At 42.7% G+C, this 26,370-nt stretch overlaps 1 protein-coding gene across 5 annotated transcripts in view; it reads right to left on the reverse strand.

Moving 5' to 3' along the window:
- Positions 1-26,370, reverse strand: part of DENND4C (DENN domain containing 4C) — a 259,443-nt gene that overhangs the window by 84,805 nt on the left and 148,268 nt on the right. For all 5 annotated transcript variants that reach the window (XM_073542724.1, XM_073542725.1, XM_073542727.1 and 2 more), the window contains exons 5-10: positions 19,347-19,516; positions 17,933-18,174; positions 14,589-14,655; positions 12,504-12,562; positions 5,715-5,859; positions 5,262-5,437 (exon numbers count right to left, since the gene is read on the reverse strand). In XM_073542724.1, the coding sequence (XP_073398825.1) occupies positions 5,262-5,437; positions 5,715-5,859; positions 12,504-12,562; positions 14,589-14,655; positions 17,933-18,174; positions 19,347-19,516 (859 nt within the window). The remainder of the gene's footprint in view (positions 1-5,261; positions 5,438-5,714; positions 5,860-12,503; positions 12,563-14,588; positions 14,656-17,932; positions 18,175-19,346; positions 19,517-26,370) is intronic.

Consider the following 26,370-nt stretch of genomic DNA (forward strand, 5'->3'; position numbering starts at 1 on the left):
AACACCCCCAAAACATAATGCTTCCACCTCCATGCCTGACAGTGGGGACAGTGTTCTTTGGGTCATAGGCAGCATTTCTCTTCCTCCAAACACGGCGAGTTGAGTTAATGCCAAAGAGCTCAATTTTTGTCTAATCTGACCATAGTACCTTCTCCCAATCACTCACAAAATCAACCAGGTGTTCATTGGCAAACTTCAGACTGGTCTGCACATGTGCCTTCTTGAGCATGGGGACCTTTTATAAAGGTGACTATGTAAGACAGCTGTCTCTAAGGGTACTGTCACACTTAGCGATGTACCAGCGATCCCGACCAGCGATATGATGCAGTCAGGATCGCTGGTACATCGCTAAGTGGTCGCTAGTGAGCTGCCACACAGGCAGATCTCACTAGCGACATCGCTGGGGACGGGGGTCGCTACTTACCTATCACACCAGGCGATCCTGCGTCCTCCCGCCCGGCTCCACGCGTCGCTCGTCTCTCCACAGGAAGCGTCGCAGGAAGCTGACGACGAGAAACAGTCCTGGACGTTCTCGCGCGATCAGCGATAAGCAGCGGGTCGTAGGTAAGTATCACACACAGCGATATCGCTAGCAATATCGCTATAACGTCACTAGTTATAGCGATATTGCTAGCGATATCTCTTAGTGTGACAGGCCCTTAACGCAGGTAACGAGTTGATGAGGAGCGTCTAACTGGTCTTCAGGAGCCAGAACTCTTAATGGTTGGTAGGTGATCAAATACTTTTTTTTCTCACTGCAAAATGCAAATACATTTATATAATTTATACAATGTGATTTTCTGGATTTTTTTTTGATATTCTATCTCTCAATGTGAAAATTAACCTACCCTTAAAATTATAGACTGTTCATGTCTTTGTCACTGGGCAAACTTACAAAATCAGCAATGGATCAAATAATTATTTCCTTCACTGTTTGTATCATTGCAGGGGTGCTTGTATGTGAAGGGGGCTCAGGAGATGTGCTTTCTCCAAACATAGTAGACAATGGCTTTTACCTTAACAGCATGTGTATCTAATAGCAGGGGTTTGAGCTGAGCATCAATGACTGCTAATAGTTTAAAGGGATCCTGTCACCAGAAAAATGATATTAACCTTCAGATATGGGGTTAATCTGCAGGTTAATAGAGTTATTAACCTGCCCAGTGTGAAAACTTAGCTGAACGCAGCTTGGAGAAAATAAACTTTATTCCCCGAAGACACTCGGATAACACCTCATACTGTATAGCAGGGGTGGGGAATGTTTTTCCTGCCAAGGACCATTTGGATATTTAAACCATACTTCGGGGGCGGTACAAACTCCGCCCACAAAGTACATCCTGACTCTGACACTGGAGTCAGGACGTAATCTTTCATTGCATGCCCTTCAGTTTTCAGTAGTGAACACTGTATGTGCTGACAGAGCAAGAAGAAATTAACCCCTTACCTACAATTGACGTAATATTCCGTCCATGTGACCATGGACCTAATTACCATGGACGGAATATTACGTCATCGCGATCAGCGGCGCCCACGTGGTGAGCGCCGCTGATCGCGGCCGAGTGTCAGCTAATTATCATAGCTGACACCCGGCACAATGTGTCAGGGGCGGTCACGGACCGCCCCCGACACGTTAACCCCTTGCACACCGCGATCAAACGCGATCGCGGTGTACCGGGGGTTAAAGGGAAGCATCGGCAGGGAGGGGGCTCCCTCCGTGCTTCCCTGAGCCCCCCACGGCAGCGCAATGTGCAGCGCTGCTGCGGGGGGCTCTTTCCCTACAGGCCCCCGGATCCAAGATGGCGACGGGGGCCTGCAGGGAGCTGACTTCCTCACTGCCTGCAAAGCGCAGGCATGAGGAAGTCTGCAGCAGTGCCTGTGACAGATCGCTGATCTGTCACAGTGATCTGTGATGTGACAGATCAGCGATCTGTCACAGGACAGTGATGTCCCACCTGGGACAAGGTAATAAAGTAAAAAAAAAAAAAAAAGTGTTAAAAATAATTAAAAAAAAAAAAAAAAAAAAAAAAGCTAAATAAATTAGTAAAAAAAAAAAAATATATTCCCCAATAAATCCATTTTTTCAAAATAAAAAAAAACAAAAACAATAAAAGTACACATATTTGGTATCGCCGCGTCCGTAATGACCTGCCCTATAAAACGGTCCCATTAGTTAACCCCTTTAGCGAACCCCTTAAAAAATAAAAATAAAAAACGAAGCAAAAAATAATGATTTATTATCATACCACCGAACAAAAAGTGCAATAACGCGCGATCAAAAAGACGCATATAAATATGCATGGTACCGCTGAAAACGTCATCTTGTCCCGCAAAAAACGAGCCGCCATACAGCATCATCCGCAAAAAAATAAAAAAGTTATAGCACGCAGAATAAAGCGATACAAAAATAATTATTTTTTATATAAAATTGTTTTCATTGCAAAAAACCGACAAAACATAAAAAAACGACCTAAATGAGGTATTGCTGTAACCGTACTGACCCGAAGAATAAAAACGCGTTATCAATTTTACCGCACGCGGAACGGTGTAAACGCACCCCCCAAAAGAAATTCATGAAACGCTGGCTTTTGTTCATTCTGCGTCCCAAAAATCGGAATAAAAAGCGATCAAAAAATGTCACGTGCCCGAAAATGGTACCAATAAAAATGTCAACTCATCCCGCAAAAAATAAGACCTCACATGACTCGGTGGGTCAAAATACGGAAAAATTATAGCTCACAATATGTGGTGATGCAAAAACTATTTTTACAATAAAAAGCGTCTTTTAGCGTGCGACAGCCGCCAAACATAAAAACCGCCATAAATCGTAAATCAAACCCCCCGTTATCACCCCCTTAGTTAGGGAAAAATAATAAAACTAAAAGAAAATGTATTTATTTCCATTTTCCCGCTAGGGTTAGGGCTAGGGTTAGGGCTAGGGTTAGGGTTAGGGCTAGGGTTAGGGCTAGGGTTAGGGCTAAGATTAGGGTTAGGGGTGTGTTGAGGTTAGGGTTGGAGTTATAATTGGGGGTTTCCACTGTTTGGGCACATCAGGTGCTCTCCAAAGGCAACATGGCGTCTGATCTCAATTCCAGCCAATTCTGCGTTGAAAAAGTCAAATGGTGCTCCTTCCCTTCCAAGCTCTGCCATGTGCCCAAACAGTGTTTTACCCCCACATGTAGGGTATCAGCCTACTCAGGACAAATTACAAAACAACTTTTGGGGTCCAATTTCTCCTGTTACCCTTAGGAAAATAAAAAATTGGGGGCAAAAATATAATTTTGCGGAAAAAAATGTTTTTTTTATTTTCACGCCCAGGCGTTATAAACTTCTGTGAAGCACTTGGGGTTCAAAGTGCTCTCCACACATCTAGATAAGCTCCGTGGGGGGTCTAGTTTCCAAAATGGGGTCACTTGTGGGGAGTTTCAATAGTTTAGGTACATCAGGGGCTCTCCAAACGCACATGACACCCACAGACCAATCCATCAAAGTCTGCATTCCAAAACGTCACTACTTCCCTTCCGAGCCCCGACGTGTGCCCATACAGTAGTTTTCTCCCACATATGAGGTATCAGCGTACTCAGGACAAATTGGACAACAACTTTTGGGGTCCAATTTCTCCTGTTACCCTTGGGAAAATAAAAAAATGGGGACTAAAAGATCATGTTTGTGGAAAAAATATGATTTTTTTATTTTCACGCCCGGACGTTATAAACTTCAGTGAAGCACAGGGGGGTTCAAAGTGCTCACCACACATCTAGATAAGTTCCTTGGGGGGTCTAGATTCCAAAATGGTGTCATTTGTGGGGGGTTTCCACTGTTTTGGTACATCAGGGGTTTTCCAATCGTGACATGGTGTCCGATCTCAATTCTAGCCAAAAACGTCAAATGGCGCTGCTTCCCTTCCGAGCTCTGCTATGCGCCCAAATAGTCATTTACACCCACATATGGGGTATCAGCGTACTCAGGACAAATTGCACAATAACTTTTAGGGTCCTGTTACCCTTGGAAAAAAAAAAATTGGGGGTGAAAAGATCATTTTTGTGGAAAAAATATGATTTTTTAATTGTACCGCTGTACGTTATAAACTTCTGTGAAGCCCTTGTTGGTTCAAAGTTCTCACCACATATCTAGATAAGTTCCTTGGGGGGTCTAGTTTCCAAAATGGGGTCACTTGGGGGGTTTCCACTGTTTAGGTACATCAGGGGCTCTCCAAACGCGACATGGCGTCCGATCTGAATTCCAGCCAATTTTGCATTGAAAAAGTCAAACGGCGCTCCTTCCCTACTGAGGTCTGCCATGCGCCGAAACAGTGGTTCCCCCCCACATATCAGGTATCAGCGTACTCAGGACAAATTGCACAATAACTTTTGCAGTCCAATTTCTCCTGTTACCCTTGGTAAAATAAAGAAAATTGAACCTGAAGTATTTTTTTTGTGAAAAAAAGTTAAATGTTCATTTTATTTTTAATATTCAAAAAATTCCTGTGACGCACCTAAAGGGTTAATAAACTTCTTGAATGTGGTTTTAAGCACCTTAAGGGGTGCAGTTTTTAGAATGGTGTCACTTTTGGGTATTTTCTATCATATAGACCCCTCAAAGTGGCTTCAAATGTGAAGTGGTCCCTAAAAATAAAATGGTGTTGCAAAAATGAGAAATCGCTGGTCAATTTTTAACCCTTATAACTTCCTAACAAAAAAAAATTTTGGTTCCAAAATTGTGCTGATGTAAAGTAAACATGTGGGAAATGTTATGTATTAAGTTTTTTGTGTGCCGTATCGCTGTGATTTAAGGGCATAAAAATTCAAAGTTGGAAAATTGCGAAATTTTCAAAATTTTCGCCAAATTTCCGTTTTTTTCACAAATAAACGCAAGTTATTTGAATGCAATTTTACCACTAACATGAAGTACAATATGTCACGAGAAAATAATGTCAGAATCACCGGGATCCATGAAAGCGTTCCAGAGTTATGACCTCATAAAGGTACAGTGGTCAGAATTGTAAAAATTGGCCCGGGAGTTAACGTGCAAACCACCCTTGGTAGTGAAGGGGTTAATGAGCTGGTTGCAATCAAAATACAGCTCCCTACCCAAGAATTCGTTCCCTGAGAATCTGCTCGAGGGCCGGATAAAAGGTCCTTGAGGGCCGTAAATGGCCCTAGGGCCTGAGGTTCCCCACCCATGCTGTATAGCATACTGTATTCCAAGTAAAAGCATATATATATTATTTATATTGAGCACAGTAGTAAGTATGCAGCACTTACATGTAGATCATACTCGTATCCAAGTCAATGCAGACTACATCCTGGGGAGGGTCCGAGAGATCAAAGAATCGGGAATCTACTCCAACAATAAAAGGGATTGGGGCATTAAGCACCCCTGCCAAAGATAATGGGCACAGAGGAACATATGGGCACTGCCACTGAAAAGGGAATATCATCTGCAAGCAAAATATGAAATACAATATTACTAACCAGGTTAAACAGATCATTTCAAGAACAAAAACAATCACACTTGATAGAGGTGTAAACAAAATAATCATGTAACAGAACCACAAATATACCAAGATGGAGAACTCAATAGCAAACTGAACAGTAAAAATGTACAACTGGAATAACCATTGTGAACGGCAATACTCACGTGTTTTCATGCCAAAGCATATTTTAAGAACACATAATATGGCACAGGATAGGAAGATAATAAGAGATTATACTTACAGCTACGACGGCCTCTGCCACCCCGGTCAGAACTGCTGGTCTAAGCGAGTGCAAAAGGATCTTGCATTCTAGCAGTACAAAATTCAGCAGTGTAACACAGTTTTCTGGTCCCAGACTCATAACTAAAGAACTAAAGTTTGCACCACTACAAAAAGGAGAAGGAAAAAAATGTAAATATCTTCCATATCTGTGCAATTAACTGCAAGCAGCAAGCAATTCATACACAAAACACAACCTCATCTTTAAGGCTGAACTCTACCCTCAAATAGGAGGTTTTCCTACCTGCATAAAACACTAAAAATGACACATGCTTTAGTTATTCTCAGCGGGTACAATATACAATGATCTGTACACTGAGCGCTATATATGAAGACCTAAAGTCTGAGCACTGCTTCATTAGAAGGGCAGTATGGTTTACAGAGTCGCCAGAATACTGGATGTTGCTGTTGATTATAAGGACAATGGTTCTTGGTTTGTGAAGATTTTTCACTAGTAGGTGCAGTTTTATCTGATAAACAACTCTAAGGGTACCGTTAGGCTGAGTGCACATGTACTTTTTTGCCCTGTGGATTTTTCCGCGCAAAATTGAAGAAATCCGCAGGTCAAATGACCTGCATTTTTCCTGCGGATTTCTTCCATTTTTAATGCGGTTTTCCACTGCGGTTTTCCCCCTGCGGATTTGTAGACAGGGGAGGTGGAAAACCGCACAAAAGAAGTAAAATCCGCAGCGTCTGCACAGCGTTTTTTTTTTTCCTTTGCTTTAAATGCTACTGTACATCACAATGCAGATATGCAACGTTTCTGCGTGGTAAAATCCGCTGGATATCCGCATCTTGTGCACACAGCCTTACACTTAGCGATGCACCAGCGATCCCAAAAACGATATGGATTGCTGGTGCATCGCTAAGTGGTCACTAGTGAGCTGCCACACAGGCAGATCTCACCATCGACATCGCAGGGGTCGGGGATCGCTACTTACCTGTCACACCAGGTGATCCTGCGTCCTCCCGCCCGCGTCCACGCGTCGCTCGTCGGTGCCACAGGAAGCGCCCGCCGAGAAATGGTCCAGGACGTTCTCGCGCGATCAGCGATGAGCAGAGGGGGAGCCGGACGGAAGTAAGTATCAGACATAGCAATATCTCTAGCAATATCGCTGCTACGTCACAAAATCGGTGACGTTACAGCGATATTGCTAGCGATATCGCTATGTGTAACGGGGGCTTTAGGCTTAACGCACACAGTTTGGATTTGCTTTTTAAGCATTTTTGGACTGACTTGACAAGAAAAGCTATTCCCTTGTCTGTTGTACAACCACTCTAATGATTATATGTTCGGTTTTTTTTTTTTAGAGCGTTTATTTTTCCACTTCATGTTTTGTAAAATGCGTGGTGAGTGAAAGGACAGCGCAAGGTATTTTCCCCTACCCCCTCCCTCATTCTAGCCTGGGATGCCGTGACAATAAGATCTCAAATGAATGGTGACGTTTGGCTCCTCCTCCTCCCCGCATGGTTCTGCCTGAAATGATCTAAGCAGTATGTAAGTTTTATTTCTGCTTTTTAAACCCCATTTATTTGTATTTGCATTGTACATACTATTATTGTCTCATTTCGTAAAGCCTTTTTATCGTCTGTAAACACTGCCTATCTTTTGGGAATAAAGTATAAAATTTATTAGTTCTGCCTCCTTGCTCTGTGACGAATTCATACGTGCCTATAAGCTAATTACGCTATTGATTTGGGTTTGCTTCGAACCCCTCTATTAATTTTAAATATTAATACGAGGAATCTGAAGCTGGTGGCAGTGAAGTGTGTTCTGGCTAGGTGGGTAGCGCTGGCAGTGACTGAGCAGGTTTTATAAGCTGATTGTGTGGCTGCGGCCAAAGCATTTATAACTCCCTCAATGTAAGCGGGTCTAACAGCCATTGCACAACAAGCAGCTGTCCGGCGACCAATTATCCTAGGTGTAGTTCCCTGACTGACCTGAGGGTAAGGGAGGTGCCGGAGAGCTGCAAGTTTCAAAGGGGAACTGGAAAGTGGGATATCCATAAATCCAGACAGCTTTTAACATTGTGGCAGTGGTGGGATAACCAAAATAAACCCACCTGCGGTAAATTGTTAGGGCAAGACTAGCTTGCTGTTTTTTATCACATGGTACCAGCGGTGGGATAACTAAGATAAGCCCCCCTGTGCCTGTGATAACCGTGTGCGGCCAAAGGTCACACCCCTGATTGTGACAAACGCCATGTTGCGTTTGGAGAGCCCGTGATGTGCCCAAACAGTGGAAATCCCCCAATTCTAACTTTAACCGTAACCCCAACACACCCCTTACTCTAATCTTAGCCCTAACTCTAAGGGTGTATGCACACGTTGTGGATTCTGCTGTGGATCCGCAGCGGATTTGGCCCTGCGGATCCGCAACAGTTTACTATTTGTGGCAGGTTTTTATGTTTGGGAACTGTCACACGCTAAAAGACGTTTTTTATTGTAAAAAAAAGTTTTTGCATCACCACATTTTGATAGCTATAATTTTTTCCATATTTTGACCCACAGAGTCATGTGAGGTCTTATTTTTTCTGGGACGAGTTGACGTTTTTATCGGTACCATTTTTGGGCATGTGACATTTTTTAATCGCTTTTTATTCCAATTTTTGGGACGCAGAATGAACAAAAACCAGCATTTCATGAATTTCTTTTGGGGGGTGTGTTTACACCTTTACACGTGTGGTAAAATTGATAAAGCGGTTTTATTCTTCAGGTCAGTACGATTACAACGATACCTCATTTATGTCTTTTTTTATGTTTTGGCGCTTTTATGCAATAAAAACAATTTTATATAAAAATAATTATTTTTGCATCGCTTTATTCTGCGAGCTATAACTTATTTTTCGCTGATGCTGTTTGGCGGCTCGTTTTTTGGGGGACAAGATAACGTTTTCAGCGGTACCATGTTTATTTATATTCGTCTTTTTGATCGCACATCATTGCACTTTTTGTTCGGCGGTATGATAAAGCATTGTTTTTTGCTTTGTTTTTTCTGAAGGGGTTAACTAAAGGGGTTAACTAGTGGGAGAGTTTTATAGGGCGGGTTGTTACGGACACGGCGATACTAAATATGTGCATTTTTATCGTTTTTTTATTTACAGAAAAAAAAAAAAAGAATTTATTGGGGAATTTTTTTTTTTCATTTATTTGCGGATCTTTTATAAATTATTTTTACACTTTTTTTATTTTTACTTTATTATATTGCCCTAGGTGGAGACATCACTATAAGATGTCAGATCGCTGATCTAACAGTTTAGACAGCACTGTCAGATCAGCGATCTGACAGGCGCTGCTGCAGGCTTCCTTGTGCCTGCTCTCAGCAGGCACTGTGGAAGCCGCCTCCCTGCAGGCCCCCGCGGCCATATTGGATCTGGGGGCCTGCAGAGAGAAGACCCTCGGAGCGACGCAGCACATCGCATCGCTCTGAGGGTCGCAGGGAGGCACGGAGGGAGCCCCCCTCCCTGCGCGCTTCTCTCCTATGCCCCCGGTACACTGCGATCATGTTTGATCGCAGTGTGCCAGGGGTCAATGTGTCAGGGCCTGTCTGTGACCGCCCCTGACACATAGTGCCAGGTGTCAGCTGTGATAATCAGCTGACAACCGGCCGCGATCAGCGGCGCTTACCCTGGGAGGTGCCAATGATCGCTATGACGTACTATCCCGTCCTTGGGAATTAAGTTCCAGGGCACATGGACGGGATAGTACGTCATATGGCAGAAAGGCGTTGGACACTTTTTGTTTCAGTTAAAAGGGTGTCTAAGACTAACATTGATGGCTTCTCCTTAGGATAGGTCACCTACCCACCCGGAACCCCCGCCCATCAGCTGTTCTCAGAATAATACTAGTTCTGACAACCGTTTAGTGGGCATGGCTGGGAGTACCAGGAGCCCATCCACTCTCTTTTGATTTGAATAGGGGGCAGATGTGCAGTACCCAGCTGTGGCATCAATACAGTACAAGGAACCGTGCAGCTCTACAACTGAGCGCTTCTGTCCGGCCACCACCAGAACTGGGAAAAGCTGATTGGTATTGCACTCCCACCGATCAGATATTGACAACCTATGCTAAAGATAGGTTAATCAGTGTAAAAGTCCTTGACAACATTTTTAAATTCATGTATTTTGGACTAAAATTAATTTTTGCAATTGGGCTTCATTAAAAACTTTGTGTTGTTTGGTTTTTACAGTCTCTTTGCTTCCCTGCACACTGCTGGCTGCAGAATGAGATGAACTAATAAACTGTCAGTAAGCTCGTTCTGCTGTGGAGTTATTTCTCTGGCTTTCTGTGCTCCACTTAGGCTGGTTTCACATTTGCATATCTGTGCGCAGCGTTTGATCTGGATAGATCCGCATGCATCATGCGTACATATCTTTAATATGGTGTACGCAGGGACATGCGTTCGCTTGCAGATGCGTACGCATGCTTCGGTTCGCGATGTGCGGCGAACGCAACATGTTGCATTTTTTGAGGCGTCAAATATGCACAGCCATAAGCACGCGGATGAGTGCAGATTAAGTGCGTCAAAACAACGCATTACTGTCTATGGGAACGCATTGGTACGCAAGGACATGTTAATAAAATGTTTTTTTTCACAACCCCTTTTCTTTATCTCTTTATTTAAACGTGTGTATTGTTGAGTGAAGTATTAATGGGTGCTACAGTCAAGGTGTATTATTAAAGTTACAGTCAAGGAGTTAGTATTAAAGTCAGCAAACATTACAGGTACATAACATTATATGTACATAACATTACAGGTACATTTTACTTAGCGGCTTAAACCATTTCGTCTTGCCATGCCACACATCCAATATCCAAAACAAAGTAGGCAGCAAATTTATCCCTCATTTGGGCAACTTCCACTGTAGTCCTCAGAGGGTGATTTTGGTAATCCTGCAATGTGGTAGTAACAGGTTGCTCAAGTACTAAGATGGGTCGCTCTTTTTCCAGGATGTAACTGTGCAGAACACACGCTTTCACAACATCATCAATTGTCTTAATTTTAAGATTGATAGCTGTACCCAAAATGCGCAATATAGATACCAGCAATCCAAAGGCACACTCCATAATCCTTTGTGCCCTTGTCAGTCGGTAGTTGTAAATCCTTTTCGTGTGATTCAAGTCCCGACTTGAGTACGGTTTTAGGAGGTTGGCACACATTTGAAACGCCTCATCCCCAACCACAACAAATGGCATTGGCGGCCCTTCAGTGTTCGGAAGCGGTTGTGGCTGTGGAAAATTGAAATTATTCCCATACAAACTTTGGCCCATGTCAGAGTTTTTGAACGTCTGAGTCATTTCCTCATCCAAATGAGCTAACGTCCACGGCAACAAATCGACAATCAGCATCTGCAATCGCCAAGAGAAAAATATTTTTTGGAACTGAAATACTCGGATCCATTTCCAGCAGGTTTCCTAATCCGAATGTGTTTGCCATCCACAGCCCCCAAACAGTTTGGAAAATTCCAAATGTCCTGGAATTTTGCAGCATTTTCCAGACAGAGTTCAGTTGTGGGTTGGGGGAGGAATTCTTCATGCAGAATGTCACATAAAGCATGGCAGGTGTCTTCAACAATCCAAGAAAGGGTGGACACTCAATTGTGGAATTGCAAATGTAGAGATAAGGTCTCTCCGGAATCTCCCAAACAGAAAAGGGGGGGGGGGGGGAAATCAGTACATAGCTTTTATAACAATAATATTAATGACAGGTGTTTCTTTTTCAAAATTACGTACCTCAGGGTCACCAACAGACGTTTCTCAGCAGGAATTGCTCGACGTAGCTGTGTGTCCTGCCTGGTGATGGATCCTCGGACATGTAGCAGCAAGTCATCGAAGCTCTGCTCCAAAATCCTCATGTAGTCGAAAAACTTCTGAGAGTTTGCACGCAGCTCAGTGTACAACGAGTGGTAGGCTACACGGCTCTCTCGGACTTCAACGATGGGGTGTTGCCAATAGCAGCGACAACGTCTTCTCCGTCTTTCTTCTTCACAAGCCACAGCAAAGGCAACGCCAATTTCAAGTCCAAATCCAGATGACGATAGAAGCTCTCCATGCCAAGATCCATCTTGCAGCTGGATACAGCAACAAAAGTTGAGGATTTCATCTGTACAAGGGTCTATATACAGAATTTCCATGAGACACGCCCATTGGACGTGGCTTGTGTCAAGGAAATTCTCCTGGAAAAACATTGTCCTATCGAACATGCACATAAATAACGCAAACGCATGCCAAAACGCATGCACACGCAGCGGTTTTTTGGCGTCATGCGTGAGCTGATGTGGATAAAAAAATGCTACGTTTGCATGCATTTGGGCATGCAGATGATATGCTGTGCATATATATGCAAATGTGAACTTAGCCTTAGCTGATCCAGGACCACCAAACCACAAAGTTGAGCTGAGCTTTTGGGTGATCATAAATCAGCAGAGATAAATTTGGTAAAAGACATATATAATAAACTATCTCAGAAGGTCCTGACTGACGGATTCTCAGTTAACTCATTCAGCAACCAGCAATACACAGTCTAACGTGGGCTATAAAAGGAAACAGGTGCAAAATTGTTTTACATGAATACATGTATTTAAGTAAAAAAAGAAAAAAAAAAATGTTCTCATGCTTTAAGAAAGCTTTTTAACTGAAATGATCATTAATATTTACTTCAAGGAAAATTATGGAGAAAGAATAGAGCACTATTTCAACTGATCACATTGACGTCCTTGAAACATTAAACCAACAATTTAATGAATATTACCTCAATGGCAAAGGGGTTGACACAGGCTGAGAGAGAACCAATGCGTCATGTGCGGAGAGCTGTGCGGCAGAGAGAAAGAAGTATTAAATGACAACTCGGCCATGAAAGTAAGAGATCCTAGTCATATATTGTCTGCGCACAATTCATGAACTAGAAAATATCACTGAATGTAAATGTGTAAATTAGGTTACAGGAACCACAAAGCAACTGAACACGTCCACACCCCGACGAGAACGTAACAAACCAACACATGTATGAATGGAGCACGTGAAAATATACAGGGCCAAAGGTATGTGGACAGCAGGGGGAGAGCTTTCTTCTCTTCTTAACTCATTCCCGCTACATGACATACCAATGTGTCATGCGGGTAATTACACAGCCAGCATCTGCCTCCAACAGCTGTAACGGGAGTTTATGTACATCACTGCGGTTTAACCCTTTAAATGCCACAGTCATAGATTCTGGCGCCCACTGCACTAGTGGGTTGCCATGGGACAGGTAAAGGTCTTCGTCACTGCCATTTTGGTACTCTTATGAAGCCCAGCTACAGACCCGGCATCAAAGGAGACCAGGATATTTACCATCTAATGCTATTCTGAAGTATACGTATCAAATGATCTCAAGTTCATGTCTCCTAGTGGAACTAAAATTATAGCAAAGAAAAAAAATAGAATGTATAAAAAAAAAAGTTTTAAAAAAATCAAATCAACTTCCTCATCTGTTAATGATAATAAAAAAGCATATTTAGTATTGCCTTGTCCATAACAGACCAACCTATAAAAATATATAAACTATTAAAGAATAAAAAAATTGATAAGCACAAATTGCACTTTTTCGGTCACCCCAAAAAATTTAATAAAAAGTGATCAAAGCGTTGTTTATGCACGCCAACAAAATGGTGCCTTTAAAAATTATAGCTCATATCTCCTTAATCGTACTGACCCGGAAAATCATCTTGCCAGGTCACTTTTTAATCGCTAAAACAATTATTTAAATGCCGCTGTCAGAGATTGACAGCGGCATTTAACTAGTTAACAGCCACAGATGGATCGCAATTCCACCGGCAGCTGTTACAGGCACATGTCAGCTGTTCAAAACAGCTGACATGTGCCAGAAAAAGATGTGGGCTCAGTGCCAGAGCCCACAGAGGGAGTCCGACGTTGGCGTACTATTACGCCCAGGTAAAATAAATGGTGCAATTCAAAACTACAACTTGTCCCATCAGAAGAAAAAAAAACCTATGTTGATTGTCAAAAATAAAAAAGTTATGACTTTAAGAAGGAGACAAGAAAAACTAAAGAACACTAGCTGGAAGGGATGAAAGTTTATCCAGCAATAACTATCTGTTCACAGGAAAGATGAGAAGTATCTAATTGCTGGGGATCCAACCTACCAACAGAACAGGGGTCTTGGGTCCCCAGCATACTCACTACTCTTTTGTTTAGCAGAGCTGGACTATCTTTTCAGTCCAATAGATAATGACTAACGGTCTGAGTACACTAGATGATTTTGCGGAGTTAAGAGGCCGCTGCTCTAAAAATATTTACTGATCGGTGGTCATTTTATTGCCTGCTTACACAAGCTCACGCAGCTTCAGATGCGCTGTAATAGATCACTCAGAGCGCATAGGTTGCCACGGATCTTGGCAGCACAGGTTGCGACTGATCTTGGCAGCACAGGTCTTGTTTACACAGGACAATGTGCTGCTTAGAATGTTAAGCTTTTGTGTAAACAAAATGATAAATCGCATCTGACCAATGAGTATTTTATTTATTCATCGGATGATTGGCAGCCTGTTGGCACTGGAAGATTATCATGAACAAGCCTGCCTAGGAACATTTATTAATGATAATCTTGCAGTGTAAATTGACATTTAAAGGCAGCATTACATTGCGCGATTAAGAACTGTTTTTTTTTTTATTAATCTTGGCTTAAAAAGCAGCAATTAACTTGGTAGTGAATCTTACAAACCAAGATGACTTGTACACTGCCCTGTCAGCTTGCGCTCCCCTATTGCTGGATTGTGGAGCTATAGGTTTCCAATGTTACTATTCATTAGTTTATAAAAAAAAAATTACGTGTTACCTGTACAAGGATTCTTGGCCGCTGTGGTGATGGGAAGGGAACATTGTGCATGAAGTGGGATATGTGTCTAATGAAACAAAAATACAATAAAACCCACCTGTATCACCCAATACCACAATGTTCACAACATTCAACAGACAACCCCAACTACACAGACAATCTACACTTTATTTGTAAAAACGAGCATAGACGAAAAGCACGGTCTTCTGAACCAGATCCCAGCTGCCATTTTTGTAGTGTGCATTACAGTTCCCCAAACTAACCCCTATACCTTACCCATGAGCACAGAATATCACAGCCCATCATTTAAAGGGAAGGTGCCGTGTTTTTTCATAATTTAATGTAAAAAAGAAAATAGTATAAAAAGATATTGTCCCCTAAGCTTGACTCAGTGGTGTGTATGGTTTATTTTTTGCACGGTATTAATGCAGCCACTGAGGGCTGCCATCTTACCTCTCTGGCTGCTGAACGACACTTTCCATGCTTTTTTACGGCAGTCCCTGGGCATAAGACATAACGATCGGCTGCCGACCCTATCTCTTTCATTGCAGCTGCATCAGGAGTGAACTGGGCACGCCTCTGTGGGCAGCTCAAGTCACAGCTGTAGGTGTGGCCAGGCGCCATCTTATTAGAGCCCAGTGCTTTTCTTTTAGCTTCATTTACACTCTATTGCAAGCCCTGGATGCTGTACTGTTCCAGCATAATGGCTTGGATGTTCACTCTGCAGGAGAGGAACCAGGACGAGCTCCTGGACACCAAGCTGCTCTTTCCAAAACACCCGACCAGCTGCTGCCCCTGTTCTTGCAAAACATAGGAGGAGCTGCTCCCTGCTGTTTCAAAACACTTGGCAATCTGCTGGACATCTAATCCTCTCCTGTGTGATACTGTCTGCTGAGCCCTGTATCTAATCCTCTCCTGTGTGATACTGACTGCTGAGCCGTGTATCTAATCCTATCCTGTGTGATACTGACTGCTGAGCCATGTGTCTAATCCTCTCCTGTGTGATACTGACTGCTGAGCCATATGTCTAATCCTCTCCTGTGTGATACTGCCTGCTGAGCCGTGTATCTAATCCTATCCTGTGTGATACTGACTGCTGAGCTGTGTATCTAATCCTCTCCTGTGTGATACTGACTGCTGAGCCATATGTCTAATCCTATCCTGTGTGATACTGACTGCTGAGTCGTGTATCTAATCCTATCCTGTGTGATACTGACTGCTCAGCCATGTGTCTAATCCTCTCCTGTGTGACACTGACTGCTGAGCCATATGTCTAATCCTCTCCTGTGTGATACTGTCTGCTGATCCGTGTATCTAATCCTATCCTGTGTGATTCAGTCTGCTGATCTGTGTATCTAATCCTCTCCTGTGTGATACTGACTGCTGAGCCATATGTCTAATCCTATCCTGTGTGATACTGACTGCTGAGCCGTGTATCTAATCCTATCCTGTGTGATACTGACTGCTGAGCCATGTGTCTAATCCTCTCCTGTGTGATACTGACTGCTGAGCCATATGTCTAATCCTCTCCTGTGTGATACTGCCTGCTGAGCAGTGTATCTAATCCTATCCTGTGTGATACTGACTGCTGAGCTGTGTATCTAATCCTCTCCTGTGTGATACTGACTGCTGAGCCATATGTCTAATCCTATCCTGTGTGATACTGACTGCTGAGCCGTGTATCTAATCCTATCCTGTGTGATACTGACTGCTCAGCCATGTGTCTAATCCTCTCCTGTGTGACACTGACTGCTGATCCATATGTCTAATCCTATCCCATGTGATACTGTCTGCTGAGCCATGTATCTAATCCTATCCTGTGTGATTCAGTCTGCTGATCTGTGTATCTAATCCTCTCCTGTGTGATACTGACTGCTGAGCTGTGTATCTAATCCTATCCTGTGTGATACTGACAGCTGAGCCGTGTATCTAATCCTCTCCTGTGTGATACTGTCTGCTGAGCCGTGTATCTAATCCTATCCTGTGTGATACAGTCTGCTGATCCGTGTATCTAATCCTCTCCTGTGTGATACTGACTGCTGATCCGTGTATCCAATCATATCCCGTGTGATACTGACTGCTGAGCCGTGTATGTAATCCTACCCCGTGTGATACTGACTGCTGAGCCGTGTATCTAATCCTATCCAGTGTGATACTGCTCTCCTGAAATACTCTGTGCTGCTGTCACCCTGCTGGATTTATGTGTGAACTACATGGTGGTATTGTGTATGAACTATATGGCGGTATTATGTGTGAAGTATATGGTGGTATTATGTGAGAACACTATGGCAGTATTATCTGCTAAAAGGGGACCCATTCTAGGGTGGTTCTGGCTGAGCACCTGCACACGGGTTAGGGGTAATAGTTCGGTGCAGTCAGGGGAGGGCTGGTGAGGCAGCTGAAGAGAGGGGTCTCATTTTTATCGCTACTGAATGGCTACATTTCCCCCCATCCTGCTTCCCAGCGTCACCCCAGACTGCGCCTATTGCCTCGCTTTCACACATCGCCAGAACAGGATCTGAGGAGGGGAATGTGGTCTTTGCATGCAAAGTCTGGATCAGAACAGGCCATCAATCAGCAGAAATGTTTCCTGGATTTCTGTGGTGCTGTCACCCTGCTCCTCCCCATATATCTCCCTCTGTGCCCCCCATAAACCAGCACACTGCTCTCCTGAAATACTCTGTGCTGCTGTCACCCTGCTCCCAGAACCCTTGCTGCCTGCCATCCTCGGTGACCAAAGACCCCATTCCTCTCCTCAGAGTGCTGTGTTTTATACACATGGATGGACTGTCTTCTCCACAGAAATCCAGGACACATTTCTGCTGATTGATGACCTGTTCTGATCCAGACTTTGCATGCAAAGACTGTCAGTAACTTTGCAGGCCCCATCAAAATGGCTGCTCACTGTGTTCCTAGATGTCATCCTCTCTTAACTTAGCAAACACCCAGAAGGGGAGGAGAGGAGTGACATCACACCCATGTCAGCAGATTCTGCCCATAATTACAGCAGGGCAGTAATGTGAGCTAGTTGTACACTAGGTTTTTGTGCCAAATTTCAGTAGCTGCTACCCCTAGTGTTAACAAGGGGAAATGCCAAACTTTTTAAAATTATTTTTCATATTTTGCAAAATTAAAAACAAATGCTAATATTTTTTAAGAAAATGTAAACATTAATTCTTTAAATTTTTTCAATTGCTGAAAAATTTTTTTTTTGATGGCACCTTCCTTTTAAAAGACCTATTTATTTGTAACCAGAATGACTTAATAAGTAAGCACCCAGACTTCTAATAGACGCTCTGTAAAACTACAACACAACTAAACAAAAATACCAAAGTGAGACATACTTTTCAATGGGAAGTGTATGTGGGCCGGACACGGAGAGCTTGTAGATGAACATTAAGAACTTGCGGAACGTCTCAAAGAAAGGCCAATGGGAGAGCAAACAGATACATTTGTTGGTGTTGATAATATTCGAGGTCATCACTTTTTTCTCAACTGCTGTTATGAGCCCTAATTGGATCATCTGCTTCTCAGCCAGCATTTCTCGGGGGTAGGGTTCATAGAACTGTATAGCAGCACCATATACCTAAAGGAAAACAGAAAGACATTCCGAAAATCAAAAAATCTCTGCATATTGACAAGATGATCAAAACAATACTTTGGTGACAAAAAAATCTGCCAAATCATGGCACTAGCATCAATCGTCACTATTAAGGCACAGAAATCAGAGGGCCCAATACCAAATCTCAGGCCCACGTCTTTTATGTCTCTGCATCAGCTAGAAAAGACAATGAGAGTAGCTTAAAGAAGCACTCGTCCTGCCATCAAAGTTTTCATCCTCTTAATATTTTTTGCAGTCATCATATTATATGGCACTGTGTACTTTGCATTAATGTAGGATTGTAGTTCTATTGATGACTCATGCAGGGAAAAGAGACTCCTGTTTGTACATAAAGCTAAGAAGGATTCAGCTAGTCTGGTTTTAATCAGGTGATCTCATAGACCTAATGGAAACGAGAAGAATTATCTGGGTAGAAAGGCAAAATGAGCAATTGTAAGTACATAGTGCTATTTAAATACGATGAAGGTAATATATTAAGAGGATAAAAATTTTAATGGGAGGTATTCCTTATTTTTAATGAGCCAGTCAGCCAGCCCCGTTTACACAGAGCAATGGTCATGTGCTGACACAGAAAAGCAAAAAGCCTATAGAACTGCCCGAATTGTAATATTCAAAGATGGAAGCAGCATTATTCATATAATAATATTAGGTAGTCCTATAGCTTTTATTTATAGGGAACACATTTCATCCTAACTGATTTCAAGAGGACAGGTTGTTAAATAATCACAGTTATAGTTTAAGAGTTAGTGAAGTGCGCCTACGTTTTTACAGCTAGTATTGGGCTGAATTATACTACAGAAAACATGTGGTGGCTGCAGTTGACCACTAGGTCAGCACGACGGCAAGTGGGGAAAAATTTCAGTACCAGGCCCCCTCCCACCACAAATCCCGAAGCATTCCCTACTCTATGGTAGGTGCACAACTTCTGACAATGTAGAGTTTTCCCATTGGTGAGCAACATAATATGAAAATCTAAATGACAATGCGCTCTATCACTATACCATTAGGAAATGCATTTACAAGAAAAAAAATGTTATGTAAAATTCTTCATGCTGGTGCCTCAATACAAGCCAGCTAGAAAGGCATAATATACAAGTCTCCGGAAGTTTTCCTAGAAATATATACTGGGAAGGTACCTTTTCAGCATTAGAACCTGTTAGGACAAATGTAGAGAATACAGGCAATGGGTATTTGATTTTGGGAGCCCAAGATTCAATTGTTGCTCCCATAGGAAGGCAGAAAAGAGGGACAGATTCGGGTAGAGGAAATGATTCATAGTTTTCTTCTGGGTATCTGAAGATCATATCTGCAAGAGAAACAAATAATAGTGAGACAGGAGCGTGTTAGTTTGGATATATGGTGCATGCTGCTGACCACATGTTCTGTTCTGAAGCCTCATTGGCATGACACTGCATTTTATGAAAATAAATGACAAACGCGTTGCTTGTAACGGTAGAGACTATTAAAGGGAGTTCATTTTGTGTAACACTTGTCTTAAAGAAATCTGTCAGCATGTTTTTGCTATGTAATCTGAGGGTATCATGAGGTAGGGGCTGAGACCCAGATTTCAGTGATGTGTCACTTATTAGGTTTGGTGGCAGCTTCTGATATAGCTTCCTGGGTTCCTCCTGGTCCAACCAATCCCCCAGCACTGATTAGCAGCTTACTGACTATATACAATGTACATAGAAAGCTGCCAATCAGTGGTGTGGGCTAGGTTAGCATTCTAAACTCAGCACACGCTACATCTAAAAACTCTGATTGTATCACAACTGCAGCAGACAGTAATCTAAGTGATAAATTGCTGGAATCAGGGTCTCTTTCCCTACAGTATGCTTCTCTTAGATGAGGTAGCAAAAGCCTAGTGACATATCCCCCATCAATCCCAAAAATTGGTCTCTACAGCAACCCCATCTGAATGTAGTGGTGGACTGACATGGGCATCACCACGCTAGTCATTCTGTATGGGACTGCTGGAAAAATCACAGCACTGTATGCAGCTAGTCCTATAAGAGAATGAATGAAGAGGTGGAATGCAAGTTTGGCCATTGCTCTTTTCAGACTAAGCTCTGTGGAGCCCAGTTCTCTGGGGGTTATTTTTTGCCTTGCAGCCACAAATTGCACCTGCGCATGTGACATACACGTCGTCACTATTCCTGTGCATGCGCAGTAACGACGCGGCTGTGTGGGAATAGCGGAGACGTGTATGTCACCTGCACAGGCGCAGTTCGCGGCCATCGCAAGTGACACTGCCGTGGTGCCTTATGGGATTCGCAGACGGTGGCCGGAAGACCCAATTAGTGATTATATTATAAGATAGTCAAATTGGAGTACCCCTTTAATGTCTGATGCTGCAGCACTATCTACTGGGATGGAAAGCAGGAATCCTCTGCAGAGAACCATGACTGCTCTCCTCATGGTGGTGTAGCAGGTTTCCATACTGATATTTGCACGTTGGCATCCATGCCAGTGTAAGACTCCAGTGCTGTGGGTGAGCACATCAGCAGCCCAGCCTCCAGCTCATGTCAGTTCTGCTGTAATCATCCCAGCAGCAGCAGGAGCAGCACTCTCCCCCCCAGTCTCTCCCATACACTGCAGACTGCCAGGCGCTGCTCTGCAGATCACTACTGGACGAAGACAAGGTGGTCATTGCTTCCCACACTGCAGTAGGCACTGCTGCCACGCTGCCCGGCTCCTACACAGAACACACGCCTAGAAGGAACTAACGGGATCTTAAACTTCCTGTCTGCGTTCCAAGCCTCACTACCACTGATGGCAGCTGGGCTGAAGGACCAATGATGACGTCAGGACCATGTGACATGTGTGGGTGGTGTCTGACTTCTGGTTGTGCTGCTGCTGTAGTCAGCAAGTGGCACTGCCGCAGTGCCTTATGGAATTCGGGGACAGCGGCCGGAAGTCCCAAATGGGGATACATATATAGATAGGACAAAATTCAACTTTGCTGTACTATTAGCTCTGATCTCAGTGCAGAGCAGTGTGCGAGTATTAGAGCAAAATGTCAGTCATTACATGTCTCACATTAGTAACGCCTCCTTTTATTTATAATACGGTAATCTCTGGAGGAAGATTCTCATGAAGATCTGTATCCATTCCATAGATCTTTACAGTTCATTTACATAAAAAAAATGTGGATTTCTCTGGAATAAGATATCGGATCACCGATATCAAGGTATAATTTAATTCAGCATCTTAAGACCATCATATAGATGGCTTATGAGGGTGGATCCTACGGACAGATTCTCTTTAAGGGGCACAAGGTTTGCTGTGGAGAACGTGAATGCACAATTCCCACTCTACTCTCCTTGTCACATGCTGGCCAGGAGTCAGAGGGAGAAGTTTTCTACAAACGTTGTATGGTTTGCAAGGAAGTGTAGTTTCAGCAAAAGGTTAAGCAAACAAATAGGTACTGCAATTGCAGACCAGGGATAAAAAAAAACAACAGGTGAATCGTGGCATGAACGCAGGTGAAAACCACTTTAAACAAATATCCCTTTCTTGATACCAATTATAGTAGAAGGCGATTGTCCTAGGTGCTTAATCTATGACTTAAGGGTAGCGGCTTATTTGAAAGGTAGTCTGTCCCTTTAACTAAAATAGCCATAATTAAAGTAAGCAAAAATCGGAAGCCTGAGTAAGGAATACTTATTAGGTGTAATAGCACAGATGGCTTTTTTCCCCCAGGGTTTTTTTTTTTTTTTCACTCAAAGAGGCGCCAGTCTGTTTTTGGATTCCCATTAGACAGTCTGAAAACCTATACATAGCTAATCCAGCTGAGGAGTACAATTTTTTTTTCAGTTTAGACAATGTTCTGTAATCCATTCCAATATGGTTGTTTCACAGACCACAGCCTAAGCTGGATGCAAATGCAGTGTTTTTTCACTTATAGCAAACAAAAGAAAATGTAAAAATCTGGAGGAGTTGAAACAAAACTTGTAGTAGTTTCACTCCCTTTAAAGGGGTTGGGTTTTCCCAAGAACAAAGTTAATTTTAAAGTTGATTTTAATCAATAAATCTTGGAAAATACTAATTTAAACAAATGAATGTGTTTAAATGTAATGATCCTGTGCCGAGATAATCTTATAACTGTGCCCCTGGTGTGTACTGTGTAATGGCTGTGTCTGACCGTGCAGGGACATGGTCTGATCCAGGGGCGGACGTACTGACGACAGCTGCAAAGGGGCCCAGATGTGGAAGGGTGCGCTTGCAGGCAGGGCCGGCGTCACCATCCGGCATGCTATGGGGTCCAGGAGTCGGAGGGGCCCGATGCCAGCGTGGGCACCCCCCTCCGTGCTTTAAACTGAAATACTTACCTCTCCCTGTTCCTCTGCAGCTCCGGTGTCCATGACTCTCTGATGTATCAGGCACACAGTGCGATGACGTCACTACAGCATATCCTCTGCTGAGCACTGCAGAGTCATAAAACGCTGAGGAAACCGGAGCAGCGGAGGAAGAGGAAGAGGGGTAAGCATGATATGGGGTCCATTATTCTGTAAGGAGCATTGTATGGGGTCCATTAATCTGTATGGAGCATTATATGGAGTCCATTATTCTGTATGGAGCATTATATGTGGCCCATTATTCTGTATGGAGCATTATATGGGATCCATTATTCTGTATGGGCGCATTATATGGGGTCCATTATTCTGTAAGGTGCATTATTTGGGGTCATTTCTGTATGAAGCATTATATGGGGCTCATTATACTGTATGAAGCACTATATATATGTATATATATATATATATATATATATATATATATATATATATATATAGGGCTCATTATACTGCATGGAACACTATATGGGGTCCATAATACTGTATGAAGCACTATGTTGTGCCCATAAATCTGTGTGGGGCACTATGTGTTGACCATAATACTTTATGGAGCACTATGTACTGCCCATAATACTGTATGGAGCACTATGGAATGCCCATAATACTGTATGGAGAACTATATAAGAAGAAAATGACTTTTGTAAAGGATATACTGCTGAGGACAGTTTCTACTAGTGGGTACATTTATCAATATCCCGTTTACCTTTTATCTAATACTACAAGTACTGAAACCTCTGGACCCTCAATCACCTGAATCCACTCTGCTGTATGATATTGTATAATTTACGATATCACTCATGTAATGTTAGAAGTGAAATCTTTGGCATTGTACTACACATATATTTCTTATCTGTGCATCATGAATCGTGGTATATGTTAAAGGGGCCCACTGAGACCCTTTCGCCTGGGTCCCACGAAAATCTGGAGCCGGCCCTGTGAGTCTGTTTTTACATGTGTATTTGTATGTGTTTATGTATGTATGTGTTTATGAAGGTGTGTGTGTGTTTCTGTGTCGGAGTATGTGTATGTATGAGAGAGAGAGAGTATATCTATCCAAGGTGTGTGTATGTATCTGTATGTGTTTATGCATGTCTCTATGTGTATGTGTGTGTTTATGTAGGTAAAGTTGAAACTAGAAGTTTACATACACTATATAAAAAAAGACACATTCATGTTTTCCTCAATAATCTGACACGAAATCAGAATAAACCTTACACGTTTTAGGTCAATTAGGATTACCATAATTATTATTTGCCAAATGCCAGAATAATGAGGAGAGAATGTTTTAAGGCATTTTTATTACTTACTGCAAAGTCAAAAGTATACATTCACTAAGATTACTATGCCTTTAAACAATTCTGGATTGTCAATATGATGATGTCATGTGTTTGGAAGCTTATGATAGTTTTTTTGGCAACATTTGAAGTTAATTAGAGGCACACCTTTGGATGTATTTTAATGCACACCTGAAACACACTGCGTCTTTGTGCATCATCATGGGAAAGTCTCAAGAAATCAGCCAAGATATCAGGAAGAGAATTGCGAACTTGCACAAGTCTGGCTCATCCTTGGGTACAATTTCAAGATACCTGAAGGTGCACCTGTATAACAGTTATAACAATTATACGCAAATACAAACAAGATGGGAATGTCCCGCCATCGTATCAATCAGGAAGGAGATGGGTTCCGTGTCCCAGATATGAAAGTGATTCGGTATGACATGTGCATATCAACCCAAGGACAAAAGCAAAAGACCTTGTGCAGATGATGGAAGCTGGTAAGATTGTATCAATATCCACAGTGAAACGAGTACTGTATCAACATGGGCTGAAAGGCCACTCTGCCAGGAAGACCCCATTAATCGAAAAGAAACAAAAAAAAAAAAAAAACAGATTAATTTTTGCAAATGCACACAGGAACAAAGTCCTTAATTTTTGGAGACATGTCCTGTGGTCTGATGAAACTAAAACTGACCATCTTTACATTTGGAGGAATATGGAGAAGCTTGGAAGCCTAAGAACACCACCCCAACTGGGGGGGGTGAAAGCATCATGTTGTGCGGCTGTTTTTCTGCAGGCGGGACTGGTGCACTTCACAAAATAGATGGCATCATGAAGAAAGATTATGTGGCAATACTGAAGCAACATTTCAATACATCAGACAAGAAGTTAAAGCTTGGGCGGAGAAGGGCCTTCCAAATAGACAATGACCAGAAGCAAAATGCCAAAATGGTAACAAAGTGACTTAAGGATAAAGTCAATGTTTTGGAGTGGCCATCACAAAGCTCTGATCTCAATCCTATTGAAAATTTATGGGCAAAGCTGAAAAGTCCGGGGTGAGCAAGGCGGCCTCCAAACCTGGATCAGTTACACCAGTTTTGTCAGGAGGTATGGGCCCAAATTCCGACCAACTATTGTGCGAACCTTGTGGAAGGATATCACAAACGTTTGATCCAAGTCATTCAGCTTAGGGTACCGTTACACCTAGCGACTCACCAGCAATCCCGACCAGCGATATGACGCTGTCAGGATCGCTGGTGAATCGCTGGGTGGTCGCTAGTGAGCTGCCACTCAGGCAGATCTCACCAGCGACATTGCAGGGGACGGGGATCGCTACTTACCTGTCAGACGCGGCGATCCTGCGTCCTCCCGCCCACATCCACGCGTCGCTCGTCGTCATAGCAGGAAGCGCCGCAGGAAGTGACCGACGAGGAATGATCCAGCAGCTTCTCGCGCGATCAGCGATAACCAGCGGGGGAGCGGGTTGGAGGTAAGTATCACATGCAGCGATATCGCTAGTAATATCGCTGTAATGTCACAAAATCGGTGACTTTACAGTGATATTGCTAGCGATATCGCAGTGTGTAACGGGGGCTTTAAGGGCAATAGTACCAATTACTAATGAAATGTATGTAAACTTTTAACTTTGCAGCAAGTAATAAAAATGCCTTAAAACATTCTCTCTCTCATTCTGGCATTTGGTAATCCTAATTGACCTAAACGTGAAACGTTTATCCAGATTTCATGTCAGATATTGAGAAAAACATAGATGTGTCTTTTTATATAGTGTATGTAAACTTCTGGTTTCAACTGTATGCATGTGAGAGTCTGTGTGTTTGTACAGTGGGTACGGAAAGTATTCAGACACCCTAAAATTTTTCACTCTGTTTCATTGCAGCCATTTGGTAAATTCAAAAAAGTTCATTTTTTTTCTCATTAATGTACACTCTGCACCCCATCTTGACTGAAATAAAACAGATATGTAGACTTTTCTGCAAATTTATTAAAAAAGAAAAACAAATATCACATGGTCATAAGTATTCAGACCTCTTGCTCAGACACTCCTTTCGAGGTCAACATAGGACCTCTTCATCAAGTTTTTGCCCTGATGAAGAGGTCCTCTGTTGACCTCTAAACACGTTGACTTTGTAAACCTGTTCAAGTTTTCAAGGAAATCATCTGTTCGTCAACTTTTACGCTATGTGCCCACAGTAGCGTTTTTGAACACTCAGGAAACGGGTCTCCTTCCCAGAAAACGCGTTTTTTGCCGCGATTTTTGCGCAAAAAACGCGCGTTTTTGATGCATTTTTTTCCGCGCGTCTTTTGGACTATAGGAAATAGCCAAAAACGCAGACCTAAATGGAAATTAATGAACATGCTGCGTTTTTTACCGCTAAGGCCTCTTTCACACTTCAGTTTTTTTGCATCAGTTCAAATCCGCCAAAAAGTCATACAAGCGGATCCGTTGTTAACTGATGTGATCGGATGGCACAGGATCCGTTTTCAGACGTATTCTGAAAATGAGG

This window comes from Dendrobates tinctorius, unplaced genomic scaffold, assembly GCF_039654945.1.
Source record: "Dendrobates tinctorius isolate UK_male_01 unplaced genomic scaffold, ASM3965494v1 ptg000128l, whole genome shotgun sequence".
Classification (NCBI taxonomy): Eukaryota; Metazoa; Chordata; class Amphibia; order Anura; family Dendrobatidae; genus Dendrobates; species Dendrobates tinctorius.